This window comes from Balaenoptera borealis (genome assembly GCF_965194805.1).
Source record: "Balaenoptera borealis genome assembly, chromosome: 12".
Taxonomy (NCBI): domain Eukaryota; kingdom Metazoa; phylum Chordata; class Mammalia; order Artiodactyla; family Balaenopteridae; genus Balaenoptera; species Balaenoptera borealis.
Window position 1 is genome coordinate 73,650,731 of NC_138869.1, and position 14,030 is coordinate 73,664,760.

At 56.7% G+C, this 14,030-nt stretch overlaps 1 protein-coding gene across 2 annotated transcripts in view; it reads left to right on the plus strand.

Annotated features, from left to right (window-relative positions):
• Nucleotides 1–14,030, plus strand: part of GLP1R (glucagon like peptide 1 receptor) — a 32,988-nt gene continuing 18,958 nt past the window's right edge. For both annotated transcript variants that reach the window (XM_082347853.1, XM_082347854.1), the window contains exons 1-3: nucleotides 1–117; nucleotides 7,913–8,009; nucleotides 9,034–9,141. In XM_082347853.1, coding sequence (XP_082203979.1) covers nucleotides 40–117; nucleotides 7,913–8,009; nucleotides 9,034–9,141 — 283 coding nt within the window. In that variant the 5' untranslated portion in view covers nucleotides 1–39. The remainder of the gene's footprint in view (nucleotides 118–7,912; nucleotides 8,010–9,033; nucleotides 9,142–14,030) is intronic.

Sequence of the window (14,030 nt, forward strand, 5' to 3'; positions counted from 1 at the left end):
CGCAGGTGGCAGCGATGGCCCAGTCCTGAGAGCCCCGCCATGGCCGGCGCCCCCGGGCCCCTCCGCCTGGCGCTGCTGCTGCTCGGGGCGGTGGGCAGGGCCGGCCCCCGCCCCCAGGTGAGACCCGCGGGTCCCGGGGCGGGGGAGGCGGCGGCGTGGGCTGCTGCGGGCGCGGCGTCCGGGCAGCGGCGGCCGCGACTTGAGCGAAACTCCGCGACCGCGGGCGGCGGGAACCCAAGCCTCGGGGAGTGGGACCTGGAGAGTTGGGTGGCGGAGGTGGGGGCTCGGACGGCGGACGCCTCCCTCAGCCCCGGCCAGGCGCCCCCTTCCTGGCCGCCCGGGCCCCTCTGCCGGGCCACCGGCTGTCCCGCGGCCGCCCTGCGCCGACTTCTGTGCCGCATCTCCCCCCGACCACTTTCCCAACTCCGTCTCCCGCAAACCCGTGCCAGCGGCCCGGCCACAGCCCGAGCTCCCCGACCTCCCCTTTTCCACTGTGCCCCAGACCCCTCCCCGCCGTGCCCGCGCCCTCACCCGTCCCCCGCTCACTATCAAAGACCCCCTGGGAAGGCGGAGAGGCCTGGGTGTGGACCCTCAGCTCTATCCGCCCCCCAACCAGCCCCCCAGCACAGCTTTTGACTCATAGCCCCAGGGACCCTGCGGTGGCAGCTTTCTGTCCTTCCCCCTGACCTCCCAGCTGGAACTCGAGAACCACCCCCGTCCCCAGCCCCACGCCAACGCAAACACTAGAAGACTCCCTGCTCCTCTAGAAGCAGGCAGGCCTCCCCTCATACACTCGTCTTGACACACCCCCATTTTGATCCCCTTGGTGGTCAACATGCACCAGAGCTCATACTGGGACACGTGGAGACACCTTGGCCTCCTGGATGCCCGTGGAGGGCTGACCACAGGTGGACCCCTGCAGCCCCTCTCTGCCTTTCCTGCCTCCAGGCTCCTAGGCTGGGGGCTGTGGTCCGCCTGCTTTAGGAGAGAGGAGTTGTCCAGAGATGCTGTGAGATGCTTGAGCAGAGAGGAGCTGCAGGCTTTCCTGTGCCAGAGAGCCGTGTCTTCCCGTGACCTCCCGCTCTTACCCCCAGACCTGAAGAGCTTTGGGGAGGGGGCTTTCACAGGCCTTGAAATTTGTCCCAGCGCAGGTGGGAGGCGGGAGGAGGGGTCTTTGATGAGGGCCGACTCCACCCCTGGCTGAGAATCCAGATGTGGACAGATGTGCCTCCCAGCTAAGGTGCCAGCCCTTCTTCAGCCCCCACGATTTTTTCCAGACTCATTCCCCCCCTCTCCGTGTGCCCAGCCCAACTACTGCCCCTAGCTGCAGGAGACATCTCCTTCCACAGCAGTGTCCCCCCGACGCTCAGCCAGACTTTGGCTTCCCTGGTGTGTGTGGGATCTTCTGGGAGCCAGAACTGCAGACCCACTACCTGCTTCTCGCTCACTTTTACCTCCTCCTCTGGCTGGGACAGGGTTGGGGTGGAAGGCTCTGCTGCCCGGTCCCATCCTGCTCCAGGCCATTTGCAGACCGGCTTTGGATTAAGGGAAGAGGAGAGGTTCTGGATGCTGCCTGTCTTCTCCCCAGAGTTCCTTTGCCCAGAGGAGTGAGGCTCCTTGAACCTGCCCTTTCTTCCCACCCCTCATTCCTCAGCCCTGGGCCAAAAGCCCAATATCCTGGGGCCATAACAGTCCTGGGGTGACAGAGGAGGGCAGGATGAGCCAGGCTCTGAGCAGAGAGGGGGAGCTTCGGGGGGGTGCCCGGCTGTGAGCACCCCTGACCCGTGGAGATCTGAGTGACAGGCTTTTTGAGGTCAGACTGCAGTAATTGCGACACAACCTCATGCCCGCGTGTGACTCTCAACAATGGTGAATTCTGTTTTCTATTTTCTGTTCATGAGATCAGCAAGACTAGGTTGCTCCCTTCCTGTCACTGCCCGGGGGGGATGAATCTCAGAAAAGGAGGGTTCCCTGTGTAAGGTGAACCCAGCAGTCCAGGAACAGAGAGGACAAAGGGGTGCGGGGCTGGGCTGGTGCCTAATACCTGCTCACCCAGGTGGGACTGAAGGGAAAATGGAGTGAGCTGCCCACAGTCAGGCTGGCCAGGCTGGAAGGGGGTGCAGGCAGGAGGGTGGCAGAACTGACCTCTGAAGAAGGGGACCTAGGCTACTCCTTCATTGCTGCCGGGAAGGACCACCCCCTCGCCTATAATTTTCCTCCGCAAGACCCCTGTGAGGGAGCTGGTCTACTGAGGAGACGGGCAAGACTTTGACACTCCAAATTAGAACCAGACAAAACCGGGTTCAAATATCAGGTCTGCCGTTAGCTGGTGATCTTGGGCAGGACATCTGACCATCCGGAACCTCTGTTTCCTCATCTGTAAATAGGGATCACGAGCCCTGCCCCATGGGGTAACAGAGGATTGGGACGCTGGCGTCCTGAAATGGCAGCTTTAGTCGCTTGGGGGATCTGACCCACTTGTCCTCGGGAATCTGGAAGCCTTCTCCAGGGCACTGGAGGAGGGCTGGGAGGGGGGCTGTCGGAGGCCCCGTGCCTCTGCACTCTAGTGAAGGGTGGATGGAGTCCAGGGTGCGCGGCGGTCACCGTGGACTTTGTCCTGAGCTGGGCTCCCTCACAGATACGGAGTCTGGTGGGTGCCAGGGCAGGAGCAACCAAGAAACCACATCCTGCCCTTGGATGCCTTGCTCTGAGGAAAAGCAGGCTGCTCCTTAGCTGCGCCTGCCCCTGAACAGATGCTTCTGTGTGCGTGTGAGATAGAGAGGTACAGCGATACAGAGGTACAAAGATGCAGGACAGAGACAGGTAGAGAGAGAGACAGAGAGAGGGGGACCAGGGGGAGAGGGGTGTGGGCTGTATGAACCCCTGTTTCTCCTCTGTACTTGTATGTGACCCTCTGTGTGACAGCCTGCCTGTGAGTCCCCGTGTATGAAACATCTCAGCATGTCATTGTGTGTCTGACAGTGTGTATGTGTTTGTGACTCCAAGTGTGATACTGCATCTATGGGAAGGTCTGTGTGTGTATGAGAGAGAGACATCTTAGTGTGTGAATGAGTGTCTGCCAGTGTGTGTCTGTGTGTGGGTGAGAAAAGTGTGCTTGTGACAGAATGTGTGTCTGTTTCTCTGTATCTATGCATGTGACAGTGTGACTTGAGTATATGTCAGTCAAGAGGTGTGCGTGCGTGTGTGTGTGTGTGTGTGTGTGTGTGTGTGCGTGTACCTGACAGTCTGTGTGTTCATGTGTGGGAGAGAGACTCCATGTCATGTCTTAGTATGTAAGCATGTGCTCCACACAGGTGTGATAATGTGTGTGACAGTGTATCCATGGGAGGGGTCTGGTGCACGTGAGAATGTGTGTGTGGTCTTGCTTTCCCTGCCCTTCTGCTCATGTATCTGGAGTCTATAAGGAAAAAAAATGGGGCCAAGAGCCCGGGGTCCAGCAGCACCATCCCTCCAGGTCTCAGAGGGCCTCGGGGATGGTTGGGCTCTGGAAGTTGGGCAGAGAAGAAGGAGGCAGGGGTCCTGGGAGGAGCTGCAGGGAAGATGCAGGGCTGCATCTGTTGGGAGGCGCCAGAGTTGTCATTGGAGCCCTCTTTTTCCTTTGGGGAGGCCCTCTCCCATTTTTCCCACCTTAGTGGCCTCTCTTTCCTCCTTCCCCTCAATCAAAAAGGTTCCCAGAAAAGGAAAGAATCTGATGCACTGATTCACACTGAGAAATGAAACTGCCGGAGGAATTCTTCACATTAGCAGCCAGTGTTTGGAGAAGGCGTGCCGTCCTAGGGTGTTGGAAAGCCCCTCACCCTCTCCACATCCTTCTCTTCCTGCTCTTCTTCCTTAGAACGTTGCTCACTCGTACAGGGCTGGATAATTCCTAAAGGTTTTCACTACTTTATCTTGCTGGATCTGTACAGGAACTCTTTGAAAAGAACGATATGCCCATTTTACAGATAAGGAAACTGAGGTCCCAGAAGATTAAAATTTGTCCCATCAGTCCCACGTTAACAGACAGAGCTGGAATTTAAACCAAGGACGTGTGACTCTCTGTCCAGTGCTCTCTCCTGCCCACCACTCCTTCCTGGCATCTTCTTTGTCACCTCCTGCTTCCTCCCCAGACACCTGAATCTGAGAGACGCCCTCTCCTAACTGTAAACTCCGCCCCAGGCATTGTCCCCATTTGCCTTCACCCCCCCCCAATCAGAGAACTCCCATGAAGCCTGGTGAGTCCTGATTCTAAAAACTGCCAAGCTGCCCTCACCCTGGTCCGCTGGGCCCCCCACTGCTGCCCTGGTCTCCCGGGCAGCTCTGCTGCCTCTGAGGGGCAGGGGCCTCCACCACTGCATCCTCCCCACCACTTACCACCCCCAGCCCCTCCTCACCGGGCCTGGAGCGGGGACTCACGTCACAGGAGGATGAAATGGGGCGGAGGCTGGTGGGCAGGGCCTTGCCCCTCCTCACAGTTCCTTGCCCTCGGGCATGGAGGCTTTGCTAATGGCTATGTTGCAGCTGGAAGATGCCACAAATGAAGCAGAATGATCGGTCCTTGGCCGGAAAATATGTTCCTTTCCCCCTGCTGGGAGTTTTTTGATCCCAGAAATGAGGGAGGGGTGGGACCCGGACTCCCCAGGAAGTCTGGCTGCCCGGTCTGCTCTGTCCTCTCCTGTCAAGAGCAGAAATCGAAGACAGCTGCCGTTGACTGTGGATTTTCCACGTGCCAGGCGCCCTTCTAAGCATTAACTCACTTAATGCTCACGGGGAGGTAGGGACTATTGTTATTCCCAATTTGTGCAGGTGTGAGCTCAGGCTGGAAGTTAAAACTCTTGCACAAGGTCACAAACTTAATTTATGGGAGAGCCAGGATCAGGCCTGGCTCTGAGCCCAAAGCCAGGGCTATTCAAACTTCTCTGTGTAACTGTGTTCCCCTGAGCCCCTGGGCCCTGCTGCACCGGGTGACCCCAGCCTTGTTCCAGACCGGAGCCTCACATCTGTCCCAGGTCCTGCCTACCGCTCTCTCCCTGGCCCAGAAAATTCTCCTGAACATTAGTGCAAGGCTGTCTTCTGCTTGCTCACCAGAGCACCGACGTCCCCACTTCTGCCCCTTCGTTCCTGCTGGGTCCTCCTGCTGAAATGCCCACCCTCTGCCCTTGCTGGGCCCAGTCTCTCTCTAGCCCCCTTCCCTCTGCCAACCCCAGCTCCCAATCCCCGGCGTCCCCCAGGGCTCTCAAGCCCGAGCAACGAGCGCTGCCCCAGCCATTCCCTGAGCACTTTCACCGCCGCCTTCTCTGCTGTGTCCTGAAGAGCATTTGCTCCCACCCCACCCCCGAGTAGCCTGGGGACTCTCTCAGGCCAGGGCTCTGGCCTTCATCTTTGCGCTCCCCATGTCCCCCGAGTCCGTCCCCCCACCCAGAGCCTGGCACAGTATTACTTCCATAAACGCCAGGTGGGGAGAGGCCAGAGGTCTGGTAGTTTGTGTGTTTGGGCAGGCGGGTGCGGTGAGCAGTATTTGGAGAACTTCAGCTGGGGCAGGAGGCAGACGGTGGACCCCTATTGTCAGGAAGCTATCTGAGGGGGGGACACAACCCCTGTTCTTAAGGAGCCCCAGCCTGAGGGCGACACAGCCCTGCCCTCAGGGAGCCCCCGTCTGAAGATAGTTTCTTTTTTTTTTTTCTTTTTTTCTGGATTTGGAGACAGATTATACCTAATCTAGGGAGCCAGGTGCAAGGGCATGAAACCAATCAGGCCCTGACCTTTTTTTTTTTTAAATTATTAGCGCCTTTAATTATTATTTATTTATTTATTTATTTGGCTGTGTTGGGTCTTCGTTTCTGTGCGAGGGCTTTCTCCAATTGTGGCAAGCAGGGGTCACTCTTCATCGCGGTGCGCGGGCCTCTCACTATCGCGGCCTCTCTTGTTGCGGAGCACAGGCTCCAGACGCGCAGGCTCAGTAGTTGTGGCTCACGGGCTTAGTTGCTCTGCGGCATGTGGGATCCTCCCAGACCAGGGCTCGAACCCATGTTCCCTGCATTGGCAGGCAGATTCTCAACCACTGCGCCACCAGGGAAGCCCTGAAGATAGTTTCTTGTCTGGGGCTCTGCTCCGAGCAGGTGACAGGGCTGCCTCTGTCTCGAAGCTCTCTGGGGTGCTGCTGGCCAGGCTGGCCCTCCTGGTGCTGTCCTTTGCCTTTATCCCCACCCTGAGACTTCTGGTTCCCATGGGCTTCCCAGTCCCCGCTCCCTGCCCCAGACACACCTTCTGCCCCAGTTCCCAGCAGCGACCTTGCTTGCTGCCTGCTTTCCTCCTAGAGAGATCAGGTGGGATTTCTCCCTGGTCTCCCTGCCCTGACCACCAGCAACTGCTGCATTCCGTGGAGGAGAAGGAAAGTGGGTAGGGGTCGGGGGGGGTGGATCTACCAGGACTGGCGCTAGTGAAAACTGCGCTGACCCCTCAGTTGTAGCTAAAACTGACACTGCCTTCGCTGTTGGGTTTGATTCCTTATTTATTTGTTTAACAAATACACTTGACCTTTGCGCTCAGAACACTGTCTTTTAAGTAGCTCTGCCTGTGGCCTCAGCACACTCACTCCAAGACTGTCCCCTTGCTTGTCAAGCAAGCTTTGTCCCCTCCCTAGGGCTTCCTTTGCCACCAGGGATGAGCCCAAGACAGCCTGTGTCTTTATGGGAAGTGTCTTATAAGCCCCCAACGCAGCTTAAATCTGGGCAGGATTACCCAGAAACCAGAACCAGTGTGCTTAGGGCACCACCCGTCAAGGGTGGTGCAAGCTCCCAAAATGAAGCTGTTTTAATTTCAGCACGCATGTATATGTTTGTGATTTCAAAAAGTGAAATTTTGTTTTAAATTATGTATAGGTCCTAAATTTTATACAAGGGGCTCCCTGGTCATTTGTGTGTCTGCAGGCTCTAAAAGGAGGAATATTTATAATCTTAAGCCTGTTCAGGAAAAAATACAAGTAAAAAGGAAACATAGTGCCCAGACATATCTAAAGAAGTACACTAAAATGTCTGGACATGGATAATTCTCACTTGGGTGTATCTGCTTGGGTCTCTGCTAAAAAGCCAGTTCTGTTACCTTATCTACTCACAGAGAGGGGGACCCCTCCCATTGCAGACCCAATCTCTGTGTTCTGGAACTTTTCTGACCCCTTCACCCCATGTCCTCAGGACCTCTCCTGCAGTTGATAGAGCTGAATATTTGATCTGTGTTGTTATGCTACAAGGAGATGGTGGGGGTCATGTTGACCTCCCAGGTAACATGACTGCATTTTGCAGGAGGGATGCTAGTGGGCGGCATTACCAGCACTGAATCCCACCTCAGCCCACACCTGCCACTGCTCCGTCACAGTCACTGATCTGGGAGACTCCAGGTCCTAGCCTTAGCTCTGCTCCTTGGGGTGCTGTGTGACCTTGACTGAGCCCCTCTCCCACTCTGGGCCTGTGTGTTGCCTTCAAGACTGGTGGATGAAAGTGTGAGAACCTTACAGGAAGGCTGACTGGGTGCTGGAAAGGAGCCCGTGGCAGTCACAAAGCCCAGGGCCCTCAGGAAATCTCTCTGCTGGGTGAGGGCAGATGAAACCACGAATGAGACACACGCTCAGCCGGTGGCCCTTCCCCCACTCACCCCCAACAGTGTCCTTTCAGTAGCCACTGGCTGGACATTTACTACACCCCAGGCTATGCCCTGGGAGGGATAAAGATATAAAAACATCCACCTGGAGCCCCTCTTTGTGTTGTCACCCCCTTTCAGAGATGGCCAAAGCCTGTGGAGTTTGGGGCTCTAAGGTCCCCTGGAGATCAAGAAACCAAGTGTGTGTGGGGGGGGATTGGGCATAAAAGAGAGGTCGGTTGGACCTAAGGGGCCCCCTTTTCTTTCTTTTCCCCAGGGTGCCACCGTGTCCCTCTCGGAGACAGTGGAGAAATGGCGAGAATACCGACGCCAGTGCCAGCGCTTCCTGACCGAGGCTCCGCCCCCAGCCACAGGTGAGTGCACCCAACCAGCTCCCCACGGCGCTGGGAGGCCCCACGCCTGGCTGGGCATCATTTGCCTCTCTAGGACCCCTCATCCACCCTATGCCTTGGGGTGCGGCCTCGTTGCTGCTGTGTCCCCCCTCGCCCCTGACTGGGGTCCCTCAGGAGCAGACACCTGGCCTTTCTATTCTGCCTCCTCCTCAGCACTTCCCGGCCTGTGCCAGGGCAGGAGGCCCAACCCACGTACTTAGAGTAATGAACGTTTAGGGGGAGTGACATAGAGAATGGACTTGAGGACACGGGGAGCGGGAAGGGTAAGCTGGGACGAAGTGAGAGAGTGACATGGACATATATACACTACCAAATGTAAAATAGCTAGTGGGAAGCAGCTGCATAGCACAGGGAGATCAGCTCGGTGCTTTGTGACCACCTAGAGGGGTGGGATAGGGAGGGTGGGAGGGAGACGCAAGAGGGAGGAGATATGGGGATATATGTATATGTATCGCTGATTCACTTTGTTATACAGCAGAAACTAACACACCATTGTAAAGCAATTATACTCCAATAAAGATGTTAAAAAAAAAGAAAAAAAAAGAGCAGAGGATTGATAGGCCTGTGTTCCAGTCCTGAGCTGCAGTCATGACCCAGTCACCTGAGGAGGGTTATCTTAGCCTGGAGAGCTACCGTCCCCCTCATCCGTGGTGTGTAATTTAATAACAGGCCCACGAGGATCGTTTATTGAGCACTTACTATGCTCAGTTATCTATGCTAGCTGTGCTGTTTGTCCCCACAAAGCCCTGTGGGCTGGGGATCAACCCCATTTTCCAGGTGAGAAAGCAGAGACCTTAAGTACTTTGCTCCAAGTCCCACTGCTGGTAAGTGGCACCTGCTGGGTGGGAATGTGCTGGGTGGGTAGGAAGCCTCAGTGGAGGTGAGCCGAGCACAGGTTTCTGCCGGGCACCCTCTCTGGTGGGGAACTTGGGGGGAAGTGCCCCAGCCAGCCTGGGACTCAGATGCCATCGTCCCGCTGCACCAGGCCTGTTCTGCAACCGGACCTTCGATGACTACGCCTGCTGGCCAGATGGGCCGCCGGGCTCCTTCGTGAACGTCAGCTGCCCCTGGTACCTGCCCTGGGCCAGCAGCGGTGAGTCCCCTGCCCCGCCCGGGGTGGGAGTGGAGTTGGCGCGGGGTTCATGCTGCCTCCTTTCCCCTGAGACACAGCCTCCCGGCTCCAGGAGGTCTTTGGGCCTCCTCGTGGTTGTCTGCCTTTCTTTCCTTGGGGGTGGGGAGCAGTAGGGGGTGGCATCAGGTGTAACCTGGGCCTGAGGCCCGTCCTGGCAGGTGGGGTCTGCGGGGAAATCATGGCGTCTGACTTAAGAAAGAAATGAGCGCACCCTCCTGCATCAGGAAAGGAGTCAGGCAGGAACAGTTCCTGGGGGTTCAGTGTGGGGTGGGGTTACTCAGAGGTGTCATTGCTCTGATGCGTGTGTGTGTGTGTGTGTGTGTGTGTGTGTGTGTGTGTGTGTAATGTGTGTGTGTGTAGGTGCCGCCCACCTGGTAGTGGCCTGTAGCCACCTCCTGACTCTTCAGGGGTTCACTGCTCAGATGAACCCAGACGGGAGTAGTGATCGGGGCCTTGGTGAAGTTGCCCCCCAGGCCCTCCCCGGCTCACTCCTGTCTGCAGGGGACAGCCTGCACTGGGAAAGGTGTGACTCTTTGGAGTACAGAGATCTACAGAGGCTGCAGGGGGAGCTCTGACTAGAGGGGGAGTTAATGTGCCCCCCAACACCCACCCACCTGTCCCAGGCACCAGGGAGGCTAACAGGAGACAAGCGCCCTCGCCTCAAAGAGCCCACAGTCTCAGGAAGGGAGAAAGGGTACTGCTTTATAATAATGATGTTAAGTACCTGCTATGTGCCCAGTCCTGCCCTAAAAGCCGAGTATTCATTTAATCTTTACAACTACCCCGTGGGTATGCTTGTTTTGTACAGATAGGGAAACTGAGGCCCCAGAAAGTTTAAGTCACTCGCTCCAGATGACGTGGTAAATGGCAGGGCCAGGATTTGAAGCCAGCCCTTGCTCTTAATTACAGTGCACTGAAGGGGCCTGAGACCAAGCAGAAACTGGCCCAGAAGCAAGTGTGAGATTGAGGTCATACTCTGGGAAGCTAGAGGGCTTCCTGGGAGAGGCAGCCCCTTAGTGGAACATCAGGGCACCTGGCAGGGCCCCGTGTGAGCCTTCACCTCAGAACACAGGCCTGGAGTCAGATGAAGCCCAGGCAGGAGTCCTGAGGAGACTCTCTCCTGCTGTTCCCTCCCAGTATACCCACCCCACCCTGAGGTGCACGGGGAGAGCCTGGGCCTGGAAAGAGGCAGGCGCCCGCGTAAGACACAGAGCGGATCAGTGCCCTTCACGCAGCATTTCCGCGGCCAGCTGTAAGCACTTTACACACCTACACTCATTTAATCCTCACAACAACCCTGCGAGGCAAGCACTCTGGTGACCCTCCCCTTTTACAGAGGAGGAAACTGAGGCACAGAGATGCTAAGTGACTTTTCCAAGCTCACACAGCGAGTGAGTAGCAGACCCAAGAATAAGCCGAGGAGTCTGGTTTAGAGCAAGCATGTTTCCCTGCTACACCAGGCTTCCTCCAGCGTGCGGGCACGTATGTGTGCATGGGTGTGTGTTCCTGCGCACGTGGCTCTGGGCATGGGGACAGGCGAGTGGCCTGGGCCTCTGCTGGCTGGGCACGGCCCGAGGGAGGGCAGTGAGCTGCCTGCCCTCTCCCTGGAGTTGAAAAAGTCGAGTTGTACAATCTTATCGTTCTGCCTGAGGCTGCTCTGAGTGGCTGTGTGAGCTTGAGTGAATTTCTAGACCTCTCTGTGCCTCAGCTTGCCATGTGGGAGATGGGATAAAGCCAGGTGATGGGGGTGTTGGGAGGATTGTAGGTTCTTGAAAAATGGTTGCTGTTAATTTCTTCCACCTGCCTGACTTACCTCGCCCACTTCCCGCAATACGCACACTTCCCTTGCTCCCCAGTGGTTTGGGACTGGCTGCCTGTCCAGCTGGGGCCGGGCCTCTAGACCCCAGGGAGCCAGGCGCAGGACAGGGCCCATCACTCAGCACTAAGCTGCCCCCAGCTCTGCCTGCCGCTCGCGGCTCCATCCATCACCTTTAATTTTATTTGAGCAGGAAATAGGTCCTGGTGGTGCCCGTTTATGAGCGAACACGGTTTTATTGCTTTCTCCGTGAAGATAACGGCCACTGTGCAGGCCCCTTGCCAGCCCCCGCCCCCCTCCCCTGTCTCACCAAGCTAATTCACTCCCTTTGCTGACACGTGGGATCACAGACTCTGCCTCCCTCTCCCCTCTCTCTGAGTTAGGGACCTGCAGAGACACCCACCGTGGGCTCCTGCAGCATAATTGCTGTCTCTGGCCTGTCCTGGCTGTTCCCCTTGGCAGAAGCTGGCACTAGGGGCTTCCCTCACCCCCTCCCAGAGCATGGGGGAGCAGGAAGGGGACAGTTCTGGAACTTTCTTGGGCTGATCAAGGGGGTAGACTGTGGAAAAACGTCATAGTGGGAGTTTGAAGTGGGGAGAAGCAAGGGGGACAGGTCTCAGGCAGGGTCCTGGCAGAAAACACACTCAGCTGGGAATCTGAAAAGAATTTAATGGAGGGGCCACTTCAGAGGCTGGGCAGGGTTAAGGGGCCAAAAAGGTACATAAAGCACCAAGGACCACAGCAGTGGGAAGCTTTAGCATCCCTAGACCCAAGTGGGGCAGGAACAGCTGGAGGTCGTGGTGATGGAGAGGCCACCAGCAAGGAAGGGCCTTGGCCACAGAGGGGCAAAGCCACTGCCAGAACCTCAGAATCAAGGCAAGAAGGGAGCAAGGGAGAAATACCCCAGCCTCTCTCTCCTTCCGCCCTCCTACCTTCTGCTGGTGCCTCCCAGTGGCCAAACCCAGCAGAGGGCAAAGCGCCCAAGCGATACTGTCCACAGGGGTCAGCCTTCTGGGGTGCAGAGCAGGGCAGAGGAATGAGTGACTAGAGAAAGAATTAAATTCAGAACAATTCCCCGGGGCAGGTCTGTGTCAGGAGCTGGGGATGTCAGTGAGACCTTAGGGGTGTGTGAGTATGTGGGCGTTGGGGAGAAGGGGTGACCTTCCCCATGGGGCTGAAGAGGTCAGCTCAGGGGCCCGGGAAGTGGTGCTGAGGGAGGTCAGAGCCACCTCTTCTGCCTGGGGTGTGGCACCAGGAAGGCTTCCAGAGGGAGGTGATATCGGGGCCAGGCCTGGAAGAACAGGCAGATGGAGAAGGGGGAAAGAGTGCCCTCCAGGGAGGGAGGGTGTCAGACTCAGAGATGGGGCCAGGCCAGGCCTCAGAACTATACAATGTCCCAGGGAAGCCAGCCAAGTCCTTGAATTCTGACCCCTCTAATTCAGAATTGGGGATTGCACAGAGAGGGTGGGAACAGGTGAGTCAAGGAAGGAAGGTGTTCAAAGGAGATGCCTTGCGTCCACAAGATTTTCTCTGTAAACCAGAAGGCTGGAGTGGCTTCAGAGAGCCTGTTGCCACCCGAGGGCCCTCCAGCAGCCTTGTTTAACCACAAACAGCTGATCTGCTCATTACAAATCATTCCAGTCTCATTAGCTGCACCCTCTCCTGATCCCTACATGTTAGCTTGGTTCTAATTATAGGAGAGTCATAAAATGTTTTAAAAATTGTCTATAACTCACAATTCTTGGAAACTCTGACAGGTGCCTCCCTTGAGCTTTTACAGCAGGCTGGGGTTGCTAGAGGGAAACCGAGGCCCCAGCTTGGCCCTGGAGGAGCTCCGGCTGAGGCGGTGTCCTAAGCTCCAGCCCGCCCCCAGTGAAGGGGTACTCTTTTGAGGAATTGGTGGGGGCGGGGCGGGGGCGTGGCAGCAGGTCTTTCACTGTGACTCTGTTTTGAAGACCAACCAGGTACCAGGAACTTCATATGCTTTATCTCCTAATCCTCACACGACAGACCTGGGAAGTTATCATGGTTCCCATTTTACAGATGAGGAAGCTGAGACATGGGGAGGTCTGCCCAAGGTCCCATAGGTGGTTGAGGGCAGAACCAGGATTGACCTTGAGTCTGTCGTTCAGAACCCGAGCTCCTTCTCCTAGGCCGTGATGTGATGCGTTGCCCCTCACCCCCACCCCAAGTGGACACCTTCAATTAGAGCCCTGCCTTTGACCCTCATTCCAGCACTCTGGGGAGGGCCTATGACTGCCCGCTTTGAATCTTGGCTTCCCGGCCCAGGAGATGGGGCCCAGGAGTCCGTGCTGGCCATTGCTGTTGCCAGGATGCAGGAGCTAATGGATTCATGAGTGGCTCTCCACAGCCCTGTGTGCCCGCGTCCACGTGGAAGGGCGGCTGTTAGCTTGATTACAGACGCCGCTGCGGTTTCCGGGAGGGGAAGTGTTTAATTGGGGGTTTTAGTTCCAGCACCAGGGTCTGACTTAATGAAATATCCCTAGGCCTCCTGGCATGCGGCCGGCTGCTTCCTGGTGTTGACAAGACCAGAACCAAGCCTCTGGCTATGATTTATCAGCAGCACCTGGGCCAGATAAAGCTGGGCTGATAAGCCGGGCTGTGCCCAGACCCACCCCATCTCCAGCCAAGATGGGCACCTGGGGACCACAACCCGGCCAGGAACCAGCCCTGGCTTTTAATATTTGCTGCTAATGAAGGATAATTGACAGGCGCACTCACATAGGCTCACTGAGCTTCGTAGGGACGCAGTGATCTCTTGACACTGTGCCAGTAACACATACATCTGTGCACACATTGCCTCCTTACCCTCCCAGCTTGCCCTGAGCAGAGGGCCCAGGAATGGCAGGGTGCCGGGGGCCCAAACTGGCAAGAGGACCTGCTGGGAGGATGCTGAATGTTGGCAAATCCAAGCCTGGAGGAAGGGCAGATAAATGGCACATGGCCATTGTGGACTGTTAGCAGTGAATTTGGCTGCTGACTTTTGGCCTCTGGAGGCCAAGAGCTGAGGGCT